The 20,798-nt window shown below is 47.1% G+C and overlaps 1 protein-coding gene across 1 annotated transcript; it reads left to right on the top strand.

Annotated features, from left to right (window-relative positions):
* The first annotated feature begins 6,734 nt into the window (after window positions 1–6,734).
* LOC124084884 (sepiapterin reductase) lies at window positions 6,735–11,218 on the top strand. The gene is made up of 3 exons (XM_046432318.2): window positions 6,735–7,137; window positions 8,300–8,590; window positions 11,017–11,218. Exons 1-3 carry the CDS (start codon window positions 6,816–6,818, stop codon window positions 11,196–11,198), a joined length of 795 nt encoding a protein of 264 aa, XP_046288274.1. The 5' UTR covers window positions 6,735–6,815; the 3' UTR covers window positions 11,199–11,218.
* The last annotated feature ends 9,580 nt before the right edge of the window (window positions 11,219–20,798 follow it).

The following is a 20,798-nucleotide window of genomic DNA, read 5'->3' as shown; positions in this document are numbered from 1 at the left end:
ATGGTCAGCAGGACCCTGACCCATCCTGGAAGATGGCACCACTGGTAGAAGAAAAGCTGAAGGAGCCAGGAGGCTTCACATATGTCCCCAAGAGTGATCTCTGAGGAATCTCAGCTGATTTTTAAGAGCAGATAGGAACAAGGTCAGTCTTTTTTGGGGGAGGGGGGTAGGGGGGTGCTGGGGATCAAACCCACGGCCTTGTGTATGTGAGGCAAGCACTCTACCAACTGAGCTATATGCAGATGTCCACAAGGTGGGATCCAGCCCACAAGGTCAGTGTTGACCAACTTGGTCTTAAAGACCTGGCAGGAGAGCATAGCCTCAGCACAGTCCTAACATGGACATTTAAAAGGAAAAACAATTTTTTAAATGTAACTTAAGATGTACACCTATGTCAGCCCTACAAAAAGTAAGTAAAGCTGGAGGCTGTAAAGAAAGGGTTCTTGTATGAGAGTGCCTAATAATAATGATCCCAAAGTATCCAGAGTTGCCAGTTTGTCCTGAGTTCCTTTGAGTTTGATCTCATAGACTTACTAATCTTTCTCACCTTCTACATTTATAAACTTGATTTGTTTTCCACTGATAAGATTATGAGTTACTGTTCTCATGGTTTCAGAAACTGGCTGAAATACCAATTGCTTTTGGGCCAATTGTTTATTTTTTTAAAAAAGTAATGCTTTGCTTCTTGTTAATTATTGGCTTAGTATGATCCCTGCCCTATGTATGCCTTGTCCAATCACCTGCCATCTGCCACTGTGGACCTCTGGTCTATTCTGATGCTGAATGCCCTTAACTGTCCACACATCACTTGATAGAGAAAAAGAAATTAGGGTTACTTCCCCCAACTTCACCTGCTTTCAGCAGGAAGTAGTTTGTAGATGTCCTCACCCAATTTCCATAGAAATTAAGTGTAGAAATTGAGAGTGGGTAAATGCAACAGTGGCCTAATTTATGCTTTGAATATGACCCTTGCTGCTCTGCTACTGCAATTGATTTTTTTTAAATGGGGACATGTTTATTTCTCTCCCTCTCTCCCTATTCCTCTATAATCTACCCTGCTTCTTTTTAAAATATTTTTTTAGTTATACATGGACACAATATCTTTATTTTGTTTATTTTTTATATGGTGCTGAGGATCGAACCCAGGGTCTCACACGTGCGAGGCGAGCGCTCTACCGCTGAGCCACAACCCCAGCCCTACCCCACTTCTTAATCTCAGGGGAAACAGGATTACCTTCTTCTTCATCTTAGGCAGATTTATCTGTCTTTGACTACACACCTACCATAGGAATGAAGTAATCCAGACTTTGGGGATGGTACCAGAAGATCTCAGAAATGACTATCCCCCAAATTAACAAGTGAACTACAACTCCAACAGAGAACACTTGGAATGTAGCCTTTGAATCACCTCTTTAAAAGCCCCTTGTACCTGCTGATGGGCAGAATTCACAGCCTTTGGGACAGAAATCCCCTGCGTTTCTCCTTTGCTAACATAGCAACAAATATTATTTTTTCTTCTTCTCAAAACCATGTCCTCATTATTGGATTGGCATCAGTGGTGAGGATTGAGCTTTTGGCAACATGAGCACCTCAGTGAATCTCCTTGGGTTAGTTGTCATTTTTATAATTGAACTGTAAGTATCGTTGACTTTGAAAACTTTTTAGAAATAATTTCATACTTTTCTTTCTTTGTTTTTTTTTTTTTTTTAGTACTGGGGATTGAACCTAGGACCTCACACACGCTAGGCAAGTACTCTACCCCTGAGATACATTCACAACCCTAAATTCATACTTTTAAAAAGTTGAAAAATATAATAAGAACTCTTGGTTAGCTGGGTGTGGTGGTAGTTGAAAAACAGAATAAAGAACTTCTGAATAGTTGGTCATGGAAGTGGTTGAAAAATAGAATAAAGAACTCCTGAAAAGCTGGACATGGTGGTAGTTTAAAAAATAGAATAAATAACTCTTGAATAGCCAGGCATGGTGGTGCATGTCTATAATCTCAATGATCAGCTGAGGCAGGAGGATCACAAGTTTGAAGCCAACCTGGGCAATTTAGCAAGACCCTGTCTCAAAATTAAAAAAAAAAAAATTAAAAGGACTGGGGATGAAGATTAGTGGTAGAGCACCCCTGGGTTCAATCACCAGTTAGCAGGGGGGAAAATAGCCTCCTGAATATCTTTAATCCAGATTTCCTAAATATTTACATATTACCACACTTCCTTGATTCATTTTATTTTTTTCTTTTTAATATTTATTTTTTTAGTTGTTGGACACAATACCTTTATTTTATTTATTTATATGTGGTGCTGAGGATCAAACCCAGGGCCTTGCACGTGCTAGATGAGCATTTTACGGCTGAGCTCCAACCCCAGTCTCATTCTATTTTTTTCCTAAGGCATTTGAGAGTGTGTTTCAGATATGATACCCCTTTACCTCTAAATACTTCACTGTATTTCCAAAAATATAATAATAGTTCACTAGTCAAAAGCAGAAAAAGATATGATGCTAGTAATTAACCCTATATATCTCACAAAAAACAAAATTTACCAATTTCTGTACTAATGACCTTTATTAGATTTAGGCTTTTAACGCTATTTTAATATATTTCTTACCTTTGGGGCATGTGTACCTTTAAAAACATACTACTGCTGGGCTGGTCATATATGCTTGTAACCCCAGTGACTTGGAAGGCTGAGGTGGAAGGATCACAAATTTCAGGCCAGCCTCAGAAAATAGTGAGACCCTGTCTCAAAATAAAAAATACAAAGTACTGGGGATGTAGCTCTGTGATAAAGTGCCCATGGGCTCAAGCCCTAGTACAAAAAAAAAAGAAAAAGAAAGAAAGAAAGAAAAGAAAAGAAAGAATGAAAGAAAGGAAAAAGGGAAGAAAAAAAGAAAGAGAGAGAGAGAGAGAGAGAAACCCAAAACAATGCTGTGGATATAGCTCAGTTAGCAGAGTGCTCACCTAGTGTGCGCAAGGCCCTGGGTTCAATCCTCAGTAACACACATATACACACGGGGGGGAAAAAAAAGCAAGGAAAAAAATTCCCACATTGCTGTCAATTTCTACTGCAGTGGTTCCCAGACTTGTACATGAGAATCATCTGGAGATCTTTTTAAATTTCCTAAGTTCAGGTCAGTTGGACCCAGAAGTTATCAAATGCCTAGTGATTCCAATGTGCAGACAGATTCAGGAAATTTTGTGCTGTTTTCAAAGGAATTCTATGGGCTGTGTTGCCCTTGAGATGTTACTCGTGAGACTGGCAGTTGGGGGACTCATGGGGTAGATAAGCATCTTCCTGGGAGGGGAAGAACTTTTGAGGTTCTGCCAAACTAAGCAAACTGCTGTCTTTGGGGGCTCTTCCTAAATGGCTCCCCATAGAAGCAACAATTTCCAGAGTCAATTTCTGATTTTCATCCATCTCTTCATTGTTCTCTCTTTTTCTTCAGAGCCTAGCACATAACAAGAGTTCCACAAATGTCCAGTGAATTCATGGATGAGATTGTGCTTTCACCAACCTGTTTTCTAAGGCCCAGAGAGCAGGGGAAAGGTATTAAATTTCTTTAGAGGCAAAATCTCAGGGGCAATGACACTGAGGGATAGGAGGAGTCAGAAATCATAGAGAATCAGGGGTAATAGGTATCAGAGTTGCTCAGAACTTACTTAATACAGGAAGAAAGCTTTTTATAAGTCTGTGCTGTGGTGCACACCTATAATCCCAGTGACTCAGGAGGTTGAGACAGGAGAATCACAAGTTCTAGGCCAGCATCTGCAGCTTAGCAATGCCCTCAGCAATTTAGTGAGACCCTGTCTTAAAATAAAAAAATAATAAGAAGAACCCAGTGCAAAAATATATATATATATATATATATATATATACACACACACACACACACACATACACACAAAACTTGGAGGAGCCCTGTGGCAGCTCTATCCTGAAAGAGCTGCTTCATTAACATTGAACCAAACACGTTTGTGTCTTTCCACAATGTCAAAATTTGTTGAATAACAATAAATTCAAATGATACACCATTTTCATCTGTGGCAGTTCTCTGAATACTGTGTGTCACCTAGTAGTCATAAGCTGGGAAAACATAAATTCTTTTAATCCAATTGAGGATGGGGGACAAAAAGACAGTCAGTGTAAGTAATACATAATTGGGTCCCATCTAGGAAATGGGGGCTGATTCAGCAGGAAATAAAATGTTAATACTTTCAGGACACATCCCCCTCCTCTACCTGTTGCCAAGAATATCTGCCTCCTGGGAATTGTTCCTCCCTACTAGGATTTGTGAAATAACAAATGAAATAATGTCTCCTAGGCCATTCCCTTTCTGCCTGAATCATTATACCTTTGGCTCACCTTTTAGCCATGTAGGTAGGATGGGAGAAGAGGTCATGAGAACAAAGGAAATCTAAAATGTACAAAAGGGGCAGGTTGTCCCCCCACCATTTCCTTACACACCCAGCTCTGGGACCCCTTCTCCTGGGAGAAGTCTATCTCTGTTCTATCCTTTAAATAAAACCTGCTTTCTGTGCTTGTCTCAGCAATTCTTCAGTACTGAATCTTCACATCTAGGGGAATGGAACTTGGCCCTGATGAATTTTCATCACCGGTATCAAAATCATGATTTCTAATGTCATACTTCACACAATGATGTACACATAGGTGACAGAAAGTGTTGAGAAGGCCACAGGGTTATAGGATGCTGAGCCAAGAACACAAGAGATGAACCTAGAGTCAAAGAGTGACTGTAGGTGGTCAGAGAAGGATTTTTAAAAATTATTTTATTTGTTCTTATTAATTACATATGACAGCAGAATGCAATTCAATTCATATTACACAAATAGAGCAAAGCTTTTCATGTCTCTGGTTGAACACAAAGTACAATCACACCATTCGTGCTTTCATATACGTACTTAGGGTAATGATGTTCATCTCATTCCACCGTCTTTCCTACCCCCATCCCCACCTTCCCCTCCCTTCCCTTTGCCCTATCTTTTTTTAAAAAATACTTTTATTTTATTTATTTATTTTTATGTGATGCTGAGGATCAACCCAGAGCCTTGCATGTGCTAGGCAAGCGCTCTACTGCTAAGCCACAACCCCCTCTACCCCCTTTGCCCTATCTAAAGTTCATCTATTCCTCCCCTGCTCCCTGCCCCATCCCCATTATGAGTAAGCATCCTTAGATCAGAGAAGACATTTGACATTTGGATTTTGGGGACTGGCTTACTTCACTTAGCATTATAGTCTCCAACTCCATCCATTTACCTGCAAAAAATAAATAAATAAATAAATAAATGAAATTGATAAATCTTTAGCCATGTTAACAAAGAGAAGGAGAGAGAAAACTCAAATTACTAACATCTGTGATGGAAAAGGAAATATCACAACAGACACTAAAGAAATACAGAAGATAATTAGAAATTATTTTGAAGATTTATGCTCCAGTAAAATAGAAAAAAACAAAGGCATCAACAAATTTCAAGAGTCACATGATTTGCCCAAACTGAACCAGGATGATATACATGATGTAAACAGAACAATTTCAAGCAAGGAAATAGAAGAAGCCATCAGAAGACTACCAATCAAGAAAGGAGCGGATGGATACACAGCTGAGTTCTACAAGACCTTTAAAGAAGAATTAATACCAACACTCCTCAAATTATTTCATGAAATAGAAAAGGAAGGAACTTTCAAACTCATTCTAGGAGGCCAATATCAGAGAAGGATTTTAATGAACCAGTGCTGCAGAGTTGTCAAAGCAGAGGGTTCCAAAGAATGAAGGACAGTAGTTTTAGTTTCAGGATGTGGGAAGTGAGATTTGCATCGTCATCATGAGCAGGAGAAAATATGCTCTGCTGAAATCTGAGGAGAGAGGTTCATTGCTATGCTGATTTTCCTGGGCAAGGCTCTTGATGAGTGACCAGGTGACAGGGTCAGGGTACTGCTGTGTCCAGTCTCAGAGCATTCCTCCTTTTACTGATCTTTTATAGGTGAGGGGTTTGCACCTGATGAGGTTGATTCTCTCCTGTGTCTGGTGTCCCTCATATGATTTGGGATGTCCATGTATCCAGCTACTCCTTGATTCAGTTTGCACATATAAGTTATTTACCAATTTGTACCTGAAGGTAGTGCTGGGCAGATGGTGGTTGTATACTTGTACAAACAAGGTCTAGAGCCATTCTACCTTGGCACTTGAACTTAAAATGGGGAGCTCATTGCTGACTACTGCTATACAAAACGGAGTAACTCAGGTTTAGGCAGCGCCTGAAAACTTCTGTTTTATATATCAGGGAGTAACTCAGAGCTGGGCACTGCCTGCTCTCCACAGAGAGGGTGGGTAATTCTCTAAGCCCAGCAGGTACCCCGGCCCTACAAGGCATGGGCTTCCTTCAGGGCTAGTCACTAGGGGGCAAGGAGCAAGGCAATCTACGCTGGAAGTGAGGAGTGTAAGGAAGCTGGGTCTGAGCTGAAAGGCAATCCCACAGCCCTGTGCTAGCAGGTGGTTTAGAGGTTTGGCGAGCTGGAGTGACCCGGTGAGCACCCAAGAGCGCTGGGAACACCGCCAATAGTTCGGGGCCACTTCCCTGCCCTTCCTATTTACCTAATCGCTCAGACTCCGGTCAAACCTGCACTCCCACTTCACTTCTGGTACCAGCGAGCTAGGGAAACTGTTCCATCACTGGGCGCCTGAAACCTTAGGTTTCGCCCCCGCCCCGCTGGACAGCTCCTCCTACCGCCCCGCCCCGCCCCAGGTCTTAAGGGTCTCGGATCCCCTCTCGAGCACCTGAGATCAGTGGCATGGAGCCTGGGAGCCACAGGGAAGGCGGCTTTGGCCGCACGGTGTGCGTGCTCACCGGGGCCTCCCGCGGCTTCGGCCGCACGCTGGCTCAGCTCCTGGCGGGGCTGCTGTCCCCCGGCTCGGTGTTGCTCCTAACCGCCCGCAACGAGGAGGCGCTGAAGCAGCTGGAGGCAGAGCTGGTCGCTGAGCACCCAGGCCTGCGCGTGGTGTGGGTGCCCGCCGACCTGGGCTCGGATGCCGGCCTTCAGCAGCTGCTTGGAGCCCTGCGTGACCTCCCCAGACCCGAAGGGCTTCAGCGGCTGCTGCTTATAAACAACGCTGGTGAGACGCGGGGGCTGGCGCGGACTCTCCATTTAAGCGTTCACTTCCCACATCGCTGGGCGATTCCTACCTAGGCGGGCAGACTAGGCGGCTGAGTCCAAAGGACTAGTTGTTTCATCTGTGGCTGGAAGCTCCGTCCTTGTCCCCATGCCAATCTGATAAGGAGGACACGGTTTTGAGAAAAAGGAAAAAGAGGTTTATGGCTTTGCTAATAAAAGAGAAACAGGGGACTCTGTCCCAAAGACTGTGATTCTGCCCATCAGTAGGAGTAGGGGTCTTTTAAAGAGGTGATTCAAAGGCTACAGTCCACCTGGTCTCTGTTGGAGTTGTAATTTACTTGTTAACTTGGGGGATAGTCATTTCTGAGATCTTCTGGTACCAACCCCAAACTCTGGATTACTTTGTTTCTATGGTGGGTGTGTAATCAAGGACAGATAAATCTGCCTAAAGTGGGGAAGAAAGGTAATCCCGTTTCCCCTGAGATTAGGGAGTGTGTGGGGTGCGGTTATGGAGGAACAGAGAGAGAAAGAACCATGTACATTTGAAAAAAAAAATTAGTTGCAGTGGCAGAGCAGCAAGGGTCATATTCAAAGCATAAAGTTACACTGTTACACAGCCTCCATGGCACGTGGAAGCAAAATGTACAGGAGGAAGGCCGGGTGCTCTGGTACTGACCTGGTTCTCGACCTGGTCCTCATCCGGACACGGTTGGCCCAATCAAGTTTTCTAAAGTGTTATTGAACTTTACAGAACATTTTGCGCAGCCCTCTCTAGCGAGGGCTTGAGTCAATACACTTCAACTACCCCTAGAGCTTCCTGGCTAGACTCCTGCTCCCCAGTCCCAGAGCAAGACAAGCGCATTCTCAGTGGGCAGCTCGAGTGGTTGGTCTTCTCTCTACATATTAGTGTTTCTTCAGAGCTTGGGAAGCAGGAAACGCCTTGGGAAGTGTGAGGCGGATGCTTGCTCTTGGTCTGGATGGGAAAGGTGTCTGGAGGGCCCTGGGAGAAGAAAGCCCCTCCTGTGCTGGGTTATTTCTTTTGCTTCCCACACTCCTGGTGCTGGGGATTGAACCCACAGTCTCCCACATGCTAGGCAAGTGCTCTACCATGGAACTACATCCCTGGTGCTTCACTGAGTTATTTCCACCTCTGTTTTTTTCAGCCACTCTTGGGGATGTTTCCAAAGGCTTCCTGAACCTAAGTGACCCAGCTGAAGCAAAGAGCTACTGGGCTATGAACTTGACTTCCATGCTCTGCCTTACCACCGGACTACTGAGGGCCTTCCAGGACTGTCCTGGCTTGATCAGGACTGTGGTTAACATCTCATCCATCAGTGCCCTGCAGCCCTTTAAGGGTTGGGCATTGTACTGTGCAGGGAAGGCTGCCCGTGCCATGTTGTTCCAGGTCCTGGCTGCAGAGGAACCAAGTGTGAGGGTGCTGAGCTATGACCCAGGTAGGTGGAAGGTATTGCCATCACTGTTCCCCAGAATTGGCTGGTCCCCCTCTGAGGGCTGGACAGAGGGCCTAGTCTGTCTCCTTGGGGGAAGGACCCACAAGGTATGTTGTTTCTGAATCATGATCTCACACCTCAGGGAAAGATAGATTCCAGAGAAGTTAAGAGCTGGAAGGAGGGGGTGGGGACTTGCCTCGACTAGAGGGTTGAACAGGGAAGTCTGAGATATTAGATGAAGAACACTAGGGTTTGAATTTTGAGCCCAAACCACCTCATGTGAAATGGTAAAGATGCTACCTGTCTTAACAGGGAAGTAGGGGAGCTAAAGGAGATATGCATGTGAAAATGATCCTCTTCAGTGGAGTACTCTCTAATTGGTAGAACTTCTAGTTGCTCCATAGGACTTGTCACATTGCATTACCTTTATAGGTGTACTTGATGGGAAAACCGGTTCATCTGTGTGTGCCCAGCAGCAAGCTAGCAAAGCTACTGGGCTATGAACTTGACTTCATGCTCTGCCTGACCATCAACCTCCTGGTGGTCTTCCAGGATTGTCCCGTAGTGGGACAGTATTGGGCAGTCTGCAGAGAATGTTAGCTGAGTGACATGCAGACAGACATTGTTGAGTGGTGACAACCTAGGCTGAACTGGGCTGGAACCCTTGCAGTGGGCGATGCTGGGATGAATAAGATCATTCCTTGTCCTTGTGGAAGTTGAAAAGTATGGGGTGTTGGGACACCTGGTCTGGTTTCTGACCTCTCCACCCAAATACCACATGCCAGGGCCTTTATTCTAGACTTGCAGTTCCTGAAGTTAGAAGGGGGTGACAGGGCTGGGGTTGAATGTCTGAGCAGCCAGGTGGAGATCCAGCTTTGTGTCCTGGGGACACAGATATAGAGTGGCCTGCCCAAAGCCCATATGTGGCAATACCAGGATTCTACCTTGCTTCCAAGATTTTGATCAGTACCATGTGTGCATCTCATGTTCTCCATTGCTCCCACCCCAGCAAACACATGCAGTTATTCTGGAGCCAACATCCCAGCCCATCACAGGCTCTGAGCTCAGCCTAGAGCTCAGTCAGACCACGGTGACCAAATGTCAGTTAAGCTAGGCGTGGAGATGGCAGATGGCCAATGACTAGGTTTGATGTCAGGAGTCTGGGCATTCTGAGATTTTTAGGAGCTCCCCAGGGCCTGAACAAGGCAGAGATCAGTCTGGTTTTCATTTCAGTTTCTGGAAGAATGTTCTAGGGCTGGGATTGTGGCTCAGCAGTACAGCGCTCACCTAGCATGGGCGGGACCCGGATTCGATCCTCAGCACCACAAAAAATAAAGGCATTGTGTTGTGTCCATCTACACCTAAAAAAATAAATATTAAAAAAAAAAAAGAATGTTCTAACAGGTGTCCAAAGATAGAGTGGGCTGTTTGGAAAGGTAGCACATCTCCTGTCATCAGGATGCACAGGTGATTGGAAGGTGTTTGAATGTCAGGAAGGTGATTCTCTTTTCAGCACCGAGATTCTGTGATTTTCTGTCCCTCAGGATCATTAACTCCAGATTCTGGGATGTTGTGATTTCTATATGAAGAATAACAAGTGCTTACAAGAGTTCAAAAGGGAACAACTCCTTACAGATGGGAGATTAGGAATGATTTTACTGGAGGTAGATGAACTTGGTATTGACTCATGAGGGCTGTGTGGATGTTGGCAGGTGGTAGACATGTCCTAGCAGTGCAGGTAAAGGAGGGAAAATATGTTAGAGAGTGACAGGCCTTGCAGTTTGTCTGGAAGCTGATTGTGGACAGAGGGAAGTGAGTAAGGGCGCCTTGAGTACTGGGCCAGGCTATTGGGAAGCCCCTGAGGGGTTTTCAGCAGAGGAATGGGTATGGGATTTTAGAAAATGAGTTTAGCAGAAGGATGGGTTGAAACAGGGAGAGAGAGAACCAGAGCTTTATGAAAAGGAAGGGCCTGGTTGTCAGGGTATGTAGGTGTAGGAGGATCCTGCCTGGGGCCTGGCTGGCTTTGGGTGGAGGGCGAGGTGGGAGGAGGGTGCAGGGATTTTAAATACTGTATATGTAGAAGTGGGAAAATCAAGAGAAGGTGCTGCGGGACTGGAGTTAGTATGTGCTTAACACATATAAAGCCCTGAACTTCATCCCCAGCACCACATTGAAAACAAAGTCAGGGGAGAAGGTACTACTTCATGAGGAAGTAGGACCCATGAAGGGGACCGTGTTTTGTGTGGGCTTTGGAATTTGAGTCTGGAACTCAGTAGTGACAAAGAGGGGACTTTGGCCACTCTGACCATGCATTTGAGCCAAGATGAGGTAGGTATTGCCTCTGATCAGACGTGACTCAGCTCCATAGCTTAAATACATAGCAGGGACCCATGACCTTCTGGTCCTGTCTTCTGCTTTTTGTCCTCTAGGTATCATGGACACAGACATGCAGAAGTTGGCCCAGGAGACCTCAGTAGATCCAGACTTACGAAAAAGGCTACAGGATCTGAAGACAAAGGGGGAACTGGTGGATTGCGGGGTGTCAGCCCAGAAGCTGCTGAACTTGCTGCAAACAGACACGTTTGAGTCCGGAGCCCATGTGTCCTTCTAGTAAATAGCTTATGTCCTTGGCTTCTTGGGTCTTTTGGCTTCCACTTTGGGGTACAGCCCAGGAGCCCTGGGGCTGCCCACACCCTTTCACAAAGCCCCCTGCCAACCCTGCCCAATGCAGACAACCATTCATGCCTACTGCCCTGCCCACAAAGGTAGCCAGTGGGAGTGGCAGGTGTCACCAGTTGTCAGATCTGTGTCATGCAGCCTGGCTTGGAGAGAGGTTATGGGTATTGTAGTTCTCTATCCCCAGGATGGGAGAGCAGGAAATGCAGCTGAAACACTGAAGAGAAAAGTTTGGATCTCTTGCCCCTGGCTGGTCCATGGGAAAGGAGGGAGTGATGTGATGTGAAGGGTGGCCCATGCAGACTCACAGGTGGCCTGGAGAGAAAGAGGACAGAGCAGGTTCCAACCCACACAGATCCTCCTTGCTTTGGATAACAAACACTTTCTGTCAAATTTCCTGTCCTTATCCTGATGCCTTCTTGCTTTAGAACCCACCTCCCTATAGGCTGGGAGTTTATGTACACAGAGAAGGCAAACACAAATAAAATGAGGCTCAGTCTTCACTAATGCCTCCCTCCTCCTCTCCTAGAGGTCATAGCTGGTTTCCTAGGCCCCAGGGTGGTCCAATGCCTATTAACCCAAACTTGGGGTGTGTTGCTCTTTTTCCTGGGGAGTTGTCATGAAGCTGTCTGCCTCATATCACCAAGGCTCACTCAGTGACAAACCCAAGTAGCCAGTGGTCCCAGATGGATGCTGAGACGCCTGTTTCTTCACTCTTTTGCTCACAATGACCCAAGTCTTTACTACCCTTTTCTTGTCCTGAAGATACTCAGAGTATACATCATTCAGGACCCAACACGCCTCCTGCTCTCCCCGTAGCCCTCAAGGATGGAGGGGTTCTCTGCTTGGTGCTGCTTTGGATTTCCATTTCTACCCCTTGCCCACATGTCAGGGCTCTGAGTGACATCCAGCTACTTTGTGAGCCCCCTTGGCATCATCTATGTGGCCCATGGTCCTGGTCCTCAGTGGAGTGGGCTTAGGACCGGCGTTCCTTCCAGGAAGATGGGAAAAATTCCAAGAGAGAAACCTGAGAAATTCAAACCTTTACTGCTCAAAAGACTGGGGCTGGCTTAGGGCTCCACGGTGGTGCTCTATAGCTAGCTCCCCAGCCCATGTTTGAGAGGAGAGAGCATAGTTCTTGACAGCCAATGCCTGGACTCAGTCCTGCGGCTGTGTAGAAGGGAACTCTTCTTTGATCCCCCTCATGCCCAGCAGAGGGCACTCTGAGGCTGTTCCTCCTGGAGAAGCGGCAGCTGCTCCTGTTGGAGGGCAGGAACTGGAAGCATCCTTCAGAGACCCCTAAGGAGTGAGCAAGTGACTTATGCTCTTGCCTTGCCCAGCAGAGCCCCAGACCTCACTGGGGTCAAAATCTCTGGGCTTATCCCTGCTCTGGTGCTTACCAGGTGGTAACCCAGGGCAATTCTCTGCTTTAGTTTCCTTCTCTGATAAATGTGGATTATAATACACTATCTCAAAGGGCCATTATGAATATTAAGTGACTTTATGATCTTAAGTGTTAAGCATAGTGCTGGCATTACACCACGGATGATAAAACATTACTGCCTTTTTTTTTTGGCAGGGGGTGGGGGTACCAGGGATTGAACTCAGGGGCTCCTGACCACTGAGCCACATCCCCAGCCCTATTTTGTATCTTATTTAGAGACAAGTTCTGAGTTGCTTAGTGCCTCAGTTTGCTGAGGCTTTGAACTCACAATCCTCCTGCCTCAATCTCCCAAGCTGCTGGGATTACAGGTGGGTGTGCCCTGTGCCTGGCCACATTATTACCTTTCAGCATCAGGATCCAGATGGTCCTGGAGCCCCACTGGCAGCCTCCTCTCTAAGTGGCCCAGACACCCTTCCCTTTCTGATCTGTGGCAAAAACTCTTACTGCTCTGCCCCTATTGCAGGCCTCCTGGGGTGGGCCAGGAACTGGGGTTCCATGTGGATAACCCATCATGAATTCGCAGGAGAATGCATGAACTTTAGGCTCCAGAACCTTCATGTAGGGCTTGAGCCAGGCCTTGCTCCCTCCCCAGACTTCAATTTCCTTAGAGCAAATGAACTCCAAAGTTCCTTTCAGTAAACCTTCCTCTAAGGTGTGGTAAGTGTGGTCAGGCTGCATCATGTGGCATCTGGTTCAGTCTCTGCAGTTGGACCCTGCAGAAGCCTGGGCTGCCTCTGCTGCCCTGGTGAGTGGTGGGTGAATTTCCTCCCTTAGCCTCTTGCTCCCAGGGCAATGAGGGTAATCAGTACCAATCCAGCCCCCTGTGGGAGGTCCAGCAGGGTTTACTCACCCTCTTCCACCCTCCCGCCTGGCTGAGCAGGGCCTTAGGAGTACCATATGTCCCCACGAGGTGGCGAGGCCCTCTCATGCCTGGCCTTTGCCTTCTCTGAGCATAAAACACAGGTTTCAGAGCCTTCTATGTGCTTACTAGGCCTATCTCCCGTGTAATCCAGGATTCTGGACTCTCAGGTGCCTTTGGAACTGGGAAGATCAGAAAGGGATTTCCCAGATCTTGATCCCAGGACCTATCACTGAGGCAGGGAGACTTTTGTGCCAGCCTCCAGGGCCTAACTGTGTGTGTTCCTGGAGTTCATGGTCCAGCCTGGACTACCACAGATATGAGCACATGCAAGAAGACACATAAATACATGCCTACACATGCCCAGAGCCCAGCTGCTGGGGTGAGCAGGACCACAGATTAGCCAAAAGATAAACAAATGTTTCTCTTTGTCTTTGGTGTGAAAAAACTGGATAAATCTTTTGAGGTTTGGGGTTTTGTGTTTGGGGCAAGCAGAGGCAGAGGTGAGAGAGGAATATTCCAAGCCCACCTTAGGGAACTCTAACTCTGAGCATGACCAGCTAGGATGAGGCTGGTCAAGGGTGCCCTCCCACTCCCAATCCCTGTCCCATGAATAGACATGTATGCCCCACACCTAGGCTGGAACCGGGTTCATGGTTAACCAAGCCTGAAGGGACCAGCTGCTCCTACCCCACTCTTGTCACCATTCCCCCAAGACAAGCTCCATCCTAATATCTCACTCCAGGGAGCTGGGCCCTGGGAAGCAACCTTCTCCTCATTCACACCCTTCCCCATAGAGCATGACCTCCTGTCTATGCATGAACTGCCTGTGGCTGTGGTCATTCTGACTCACAGAGCTAATGTGTGCGACCCCGTGTGAACCCACCAGGAAAGCCCAGCTGCGCTCCCTCACCTCTGGGATCCCACATGGTGACTGGGAGGTAGACAAAGAGCACTTCCGGTTACCCAAGTGGAGACCCCTAGGGTGACATCTCTCTACCACTGCCCCCTTCAGTCTTACCTCTCAGTGACCTGGGCTGCAGGGGCTGAGGAACATCGTCTAGAAGCCATGTAGCTGAGTAGTCACTCAGAACTTCTAGGGTCAGCTGGGGTGGGGGGTTAAATGACAGGGGTGCCAAGGAGGGAGTGAACTGCCTTGAGTGTGAGCTGGAGAGCCTGGGACTTCTGTTTTTAGTGAGGAATTGGGGGAAGGGGAGAGGGGAAGGAGAAGGAATTTTCTTTCTTCTTTTGGGGGACCCACCTTTTAGGCTCAGTTGGGGCCTCAGCTAAGAAACTGAAGCTTTCTAGTGGCCACTTGGTTCACAGGCCTGCCTCCCCAACCCCAGGCCAGGGAGGAGAGGGCCCCACCCACCCTCTCTTCCAGACCTGGGGTGTCTGCTTGGATCTGCAGGACTCTGCCTGGCCCACACTGTGGTTCAGTTCTCTCTTTGGCTGCTGCTAAGGCCTCTCCTTCTCCAACCTGGCCCCAGATGTAAAACAGGGAACAAGGCCTCCTTCTCAAGAGGCTGGGTGTATTCCACATCCTTTAACCAGACCCACACATCTGGGCAATGGTGTTTGCTAAGTGAATGAATGAATGTGAGAGTGAGCAAGCTCTAGTGAATGCAGCAGTGGCTATGGCCAGGTGTATAGACACATTGAAAGGGCCACTACATTGGCAGGCAAGACCCCACTGAATGGGCCTCACCCAACCCAGGCATCCTGGGGAAAAAAATCTGCCCGTCCCCCTTGAAATCCTTAAAGGAAGTCCACAAATGCTTATTGTGGAAGTGGGTAGAGCTGGGATTTAGCAGAATCACCTGGGGAGTAGAAAGTTCTCAGTCTCCCATTGCCCCTGCTTGACCCCAGGTTCTTATTCAGTGCAATGAGGTGTATCCTCCTTGGTACCAGAGTATTAAAAGTGAGCTATGAGCCTTGAGTACCCACCTGAGTATTGGCAGAAACCGGAGAAGGCAGCCCTGGAGAGAAGGGGAAGTTCATGGGGACAGAGTCAGGGATAGGAAATGGGGTCAGTTTATGGCCAGAATTAAGGATCAGTTATGGCCAGGGTCAGAGTTACAGAGAGGCCAGACCTGGGGTCAAACCTGGGCTCAATCTGTAGTAAAAGTTGGAAAGTAAAGTATGGAAATTGCAAGAGAAAACTGGGAGGCAGAAGAGGTCTGCTTTTTAAGATGCTAATTTGCCCATAAATGATGAGTGTCAGGACCAGTGGGCCCATGGAGAGAAGGCCAGGTCTGAAGGACAGTGACGAAGACCGGGAGCTGCTTTCCTGGCTCTGGAAAAGGCCCAGATCCCCACACACTCTGGGCAGGAGCCCTGGTGCAAAGGGCAGGGACAGCTGCATTATTTTCTGGAACAAAGTGGAGCTTCATGAATAGTCCATCCTGTGACTTGCCTGAGTGAGAAAGCAAGGGACAAGGGGCAAAGTGGGGGAGTTGAAAGGAGGCGAGTCCCCTCTATGGAATATCCAGGCAGAGAACAGAAACAGACACAGCCAAAGGCAAAGACTGAGAGAGGCTGAGAGGACCACAAGAGGAAGATGGAGACAGGGGCCAGAAATAGGAGCCCCAGGGAGGAAAGCAGGAAGATTCAAAGATATAACAGACAGATTTAGATGGAGGGAGAGCAATAGAGCGATGGCAGGAGAAGCCCCTCTCTCTCTCTCTCTCTCCTCACACACACACACACACACACACACACTCACGCAGCCGCCCTGAGCCTTGCTGGAAATAATCCCGTTCGCGACGCCGGGGCCTCAGCTGCACAGGCGGTGCGGAGCTGTTACCTTGCACATCTGTCAGCTCCAAATGTAGAAGCTGTCATAGGGTTGTGTGTGTGAGTGTGAGAGAGAGAGTGTGTGTGTGCATGTGGGCCTGTTCCTCCCCAAGAATTCTGAGGCCTTAGTCGGCAGAAGACCCTGAAGTCCCCGAAGACCCTGAAGGCTCTCTGGGAAGCCCATGCCTTGGGAAGCAGTTTTGCTCCTTCCCTTCCTGGGCTGGTCCAGCCTGGGGCTGCCCAGGGTTAAGAGCTAGCCCACTGGGCTTGGATTCTGCAGCCTGCCTTGGCCACTTTCAGCCTGGTGGGCCTGGGCAGTCAATTCTCCTAGAAGCAACTGAATCTCCTCACTTGTCTGAGGGGGACATCAGGTAGCGGGGCTCCATGGACCCCAGAGCATCTGGCCTGATGGGTACTGGTCACTCCTGGGATGTCAGGGATTCCTTTCATTCTTATTATAGCTGGGAGGTCCTTCCTGTGTCTGACTCTGGTTTCTGGGGATGCACCAAACATCCAGGTCCCTCTGGAGCATTGAACACCTTGCCCTCCTCTGGCCTGTCCTTCTCCCAGCTACTTTCCTTGTTTGACATGATGATGAGACTTGGGAACTGACTGTGGGTTGCAAAAGGTGTAAGAATCTCCAGGAACAGAGAGTTGGCACCAAACCTGGAAGACAAGAGTGCTTAGCTCTCTCTTGTGAGAATCCCTGGGTAGAATCCTGTTCCTATCTGTCTGATGGTCCTTTCCATGTTCTCATACCCACCCTTCCAGAACCCCCAGGTGGGAGAACTTTCATTCTTGTATTTGCCCTTTTTTTCTGCTTTAATCCAAGTTTATCACAGAGGGACTTGATGGTAATGCAGAGGAGGCTCCAAAACCCATCCAATAAGGAAGGCAGCCTTTTCCCTAAGTGAGGACAAAGAGGAGCCCTGGTCAAAAAGTCTCAGTTCCCATGTTGCTGTCTTCCCACAAGGCCATTTCCACCCAGTTTAAGCCTCCCCTGAACCACAGAACTGCTTCAAGACAAGAGCACAAAAGCTGCCACCCATCCCTGTGGCTGGCACCTTCTACCCTCCCTGGCCTTAGCACTCATCTTAGCCCCAGGGCATCTCTGGTCTTCTCTTCTATCATCCCTTTTTAATGTCCAAAGGTCAGGACATTAAAGCAGTCTTTGGAAACTCAAGGTGCCCAGGTCAGGGTTCTAAGAGAGGAGATGGAGCCAAAGACCTTGGATCTTGGCTGAAGCCCAGTCCTTTCAAGGGAACCAGAGGCCACCACCCTGGGTTTGTTTGTTCCAGACCCAAACTCTTATAGTTGCCTATGAACCCCATGTGGGCCTAACCAAAACCCCAGCTCCGTGTGTGTGTGTGTGTGTGTGTGTGTGTATGTGTGTACCTTTTGCCACCTTAATAGTCATATGTTGGCTTGAACATTTAGCCTTACTTATGCGTGGAGGGGTGCCATAGCATGTGTACCTGTGTATAACAGTGCTGATATGAAATTTGCCAGAGAGCAAGTGTGTCGATGTGGGCTTGAGTTGGGTGTGTAACTGTGCACATACTTACGAGCCTATTGTATGAATGTGATTGTAACTTTGAAAACTGCTAGGAGCACACATCAGCATTTGTTCTTGGTAACTGTGGGATGCGTGTTTAAATGACACACGTGTGCACCAGTGGACATATATATGATTACAAATAATTGTGTCTGAATCATACATTATGCCCCTGGGTTGCTTTGGGTTCATAACTGCATACAAGCAAGAATCCATGCAAAGTTGTGCATGAGATTTAACCAGCTTGTGTGCATTAACCATTGACCATTGTGTGTGTGTGTGTGTGTGTGCATGCGCGTGTGGGTGATTTTTGACATGGGGCAGGTGTTGCTGCAGAAATGTGTGTGTTTAGGCCCACGACTGGAGACAACAATTATGTGTTGACAAACTCCAGCCACCCCTTAAGCCACGTCCAGCAAGAAGGAAATGTGTAAATGTGTTTGTGAAACTCAAAACAGAACAGGGACAAAATGCCAGGCCCTGCCATGGCAGCCGCAAATTGAGGACGGGTTTTTTTTTTTTTTCTCTGTCTCCATCTCTCCCTCTCTCCAGCATCTCGGCCCCTCTCTGGCGTCGTTCCTCACACCTAAGCCCAATGGTGTTTTGCAGTCTTTCAGCTGTTACCTCAGTCCCTCCTCGCCTCATTCCCGATTCACTCCGTTGCTATAGGTATGTTTGAAACCCCAGCGTGGTAGATTTTAATTAGTCTTCCTACAGATGGCCAATTAACATTCATTACTTTTGCCTTGAGCGATTAATTATGAGTTTGGATAGAAAAGGAGAGAAGAGGAGAGGAAGATGGGCAGGTGAATGAAAGGAGAAAAGAGAAGGGGGTTTGATTGGGAGTTTGGAATTTTTACACAGAGCAGGCTGGTGGGGGAGAGGGTGGGAAAGAGCTGTTTGAATCCCCTCACCCCCAGCGGCCTCCCTTGGCCCACAGCTGCTCTGGGGCCCCTAATCGGCTTGGCTGGCCCAGCCCTCCAGAAAAATAGAGCTCACACCCTCGTTTGGGGGTCCTTAAGCCTTTGGTGTTCCCTGACCCCAGCCCTTTCATATTACCGGCCTCTTGTTTCTTGTGCCAGAGCTGGGTGGGAACTGTCAGGCATCATCCAAAATGCCAACAAGGAAACTCGGCTAGCGGTCATTCATTCATTCCTAAATTGTAGTGGCTCACTGTACAGATGAGGAAACTGAGGCCCAGACAGGAAGTGACTTCTCCCTGATTCTCAGGGACAGTCTGGCTCTACTGACCTCTGGGCCCAGCTCTTTCACAGCAGCCAGTTTATAAAGACTGCGGGACATTCCACACTAAAAATCTGGTTTCAAACGCAATTCACATCCTTTGGTGTACACCTAACTGCTGAATACTCGTGTGATTTCCCAGCTCATTGAAAGTCTCCCTAGGTAATGTTGCCCAGATCAGGAACCACATCTCTGTTCCGAATCCCACATTCACTCCAGCAATGGGGAAGCTATGGCTAAATGTAAATAAGCACTGGTCTTTTGGATGGTGGGGTTACAAATGGTTCTTGTTTTCTTTTCTAAAATCATCTGGTTTTATTCTTTTTTCTTTCTCTAGCACAAATATATTGTTTGAATAACATAAAGTATGTCTACATACTACTTGAACATTTTAAAAAATATATTTTGTAAAAAGGAAAAGGAGTCCATGTTAATTTATGATCTCCATTAAAAGACCACAAATATGTACATAAAAATATTAACTTGAGTCAGAACTTCTGTCACAGTTTTGCCACCTACTTGAAAACTATCATTAGTTAAGTTGAATTTTAAAAAAGAGTACCCAACTCATAGGTTCATGAGGATTCAATAAAATAATGCATAGAAGCTCTTAGAACAGTGTCTTATATCTAGAAAGAGCTTGATAAATGTTAGCTACTACTAGTTTTAGTAACAGTAAGATTTTTAAGTAAAGCTATCTGGGTGGTGGGATTTTAAGGAATTTTTACTTAGCTCTTTTTGTTTTTCTTTATCTTGAAAATTTTCCATAGCAAACATACATTACCTTGGTGATAAGATAAAGTAATTTTGTGATTTTTTTTTCAGTGCTGAGCATTGAACCCAGAGCCTCGTAGGCATGTGCTCTACCACTGAACTACACCCCAAGCCTCAAGACAGAGTAATTTTGAAGAGGAGCGGGGAGGGTGATGGAAAAGGAGGAAGGAAGGAAGGAAGGAAGGAAGGGAGGGAGGGAGGGAGGGTAGACAGATGCTCTAAGCAAATATAGTTCTACTGTTCTAAATTTCTACCATTTTCTACCCACAGTGGTGATAGACTTGGTATGACAGTTGTATGGCCCATGCTCCCTGTAGATCTTACTCATACTATAACACTCTCCCCTCCAGGACTCCAGGAAACTCTACATCTCCACTCCTACTGGTTAGTGCTTCCTCATCCTTCATATCCTCAGCCTGTTCCTTGACCTGTCTCCCACTGGCCGCTCACGCCCAGCCTTCTATGGGTCTGTTCTTGTGGAGTCTCTTTTATTCTGGGGCCATGTTGTTTACTGGTTAGCAGGAGCTGGAGCCCAATCCCTTGCCTCCAGAGGCTCACCGTGAGGTCTCTGAGCAGCTCTCTTCTCCCCATCCCTCCCAGAACACTTCCTCTGCTCACACTTCATCTCCCTTCCCTGAGATTTCGGTGTACATGTAACACTGTCCATGAGGCCGAGGCCCACACTTAACTGCAATTCCTTGTGTGTCTCTTAGTTCTCATTTCTTTGGGGGGATGTACCAGGGATTGAACCCAGGGGTGCTCAACCACTGAGCCACATCTGCAGCCCTTTCTTATATGTATTTTATTTAGAGACAGAGTTTCACTGAGTTGCTGAGGCTGGCTTTGAACTTGAGATCCTCCTGCC

The sequence above is a fragment of the Marmota monax genome, unplaced genomic scaffold (genome assembly GCF_021218885.2).
Source record: "Marmota monax isolate L192 unplaced genomic scaffold, Marmota_monax_Labrador192_F-V1.1 WCK01_AAM20220418_F8-fsc00106, whole genome shotgun sequence".
Lineage (NCBI taxonomy): Eukaryota > Metazoa > Chordata > Mammalia > Rodentia > Sciuridae > Marmota > Marmota monax.
Note: the sequence above shows the minus strand (reverse complement) of the source record. Positions and strands in the feature narration are given on the sequence as shown.

Excerpts from the sequence above, each read along its gene's own strand:
- LOC124084884 (XM_046432318.2), top strand. The coding sequence starts at position 6,816 with ATGGAGCCTGGGAGCCACAGGGAAGGCGGCTTTGGCCGCACGGTGTGC. Across the intron at positions 7,138-8,299 it reads GCTGCTTATAAACAACGCTG|CCACTCTTGGGGATGTTTCC; the intron begins GTGAGACGCGGG and ends TGTTTTTTTCAG. Across the intron at positions 8,591-11,016 it reads GGTGCTGAGCTATGACCCAG|GTATCATGGACACAGACATG; the intron begins GTAGGTGGAAGG and ends TTTGTCCTCTAG.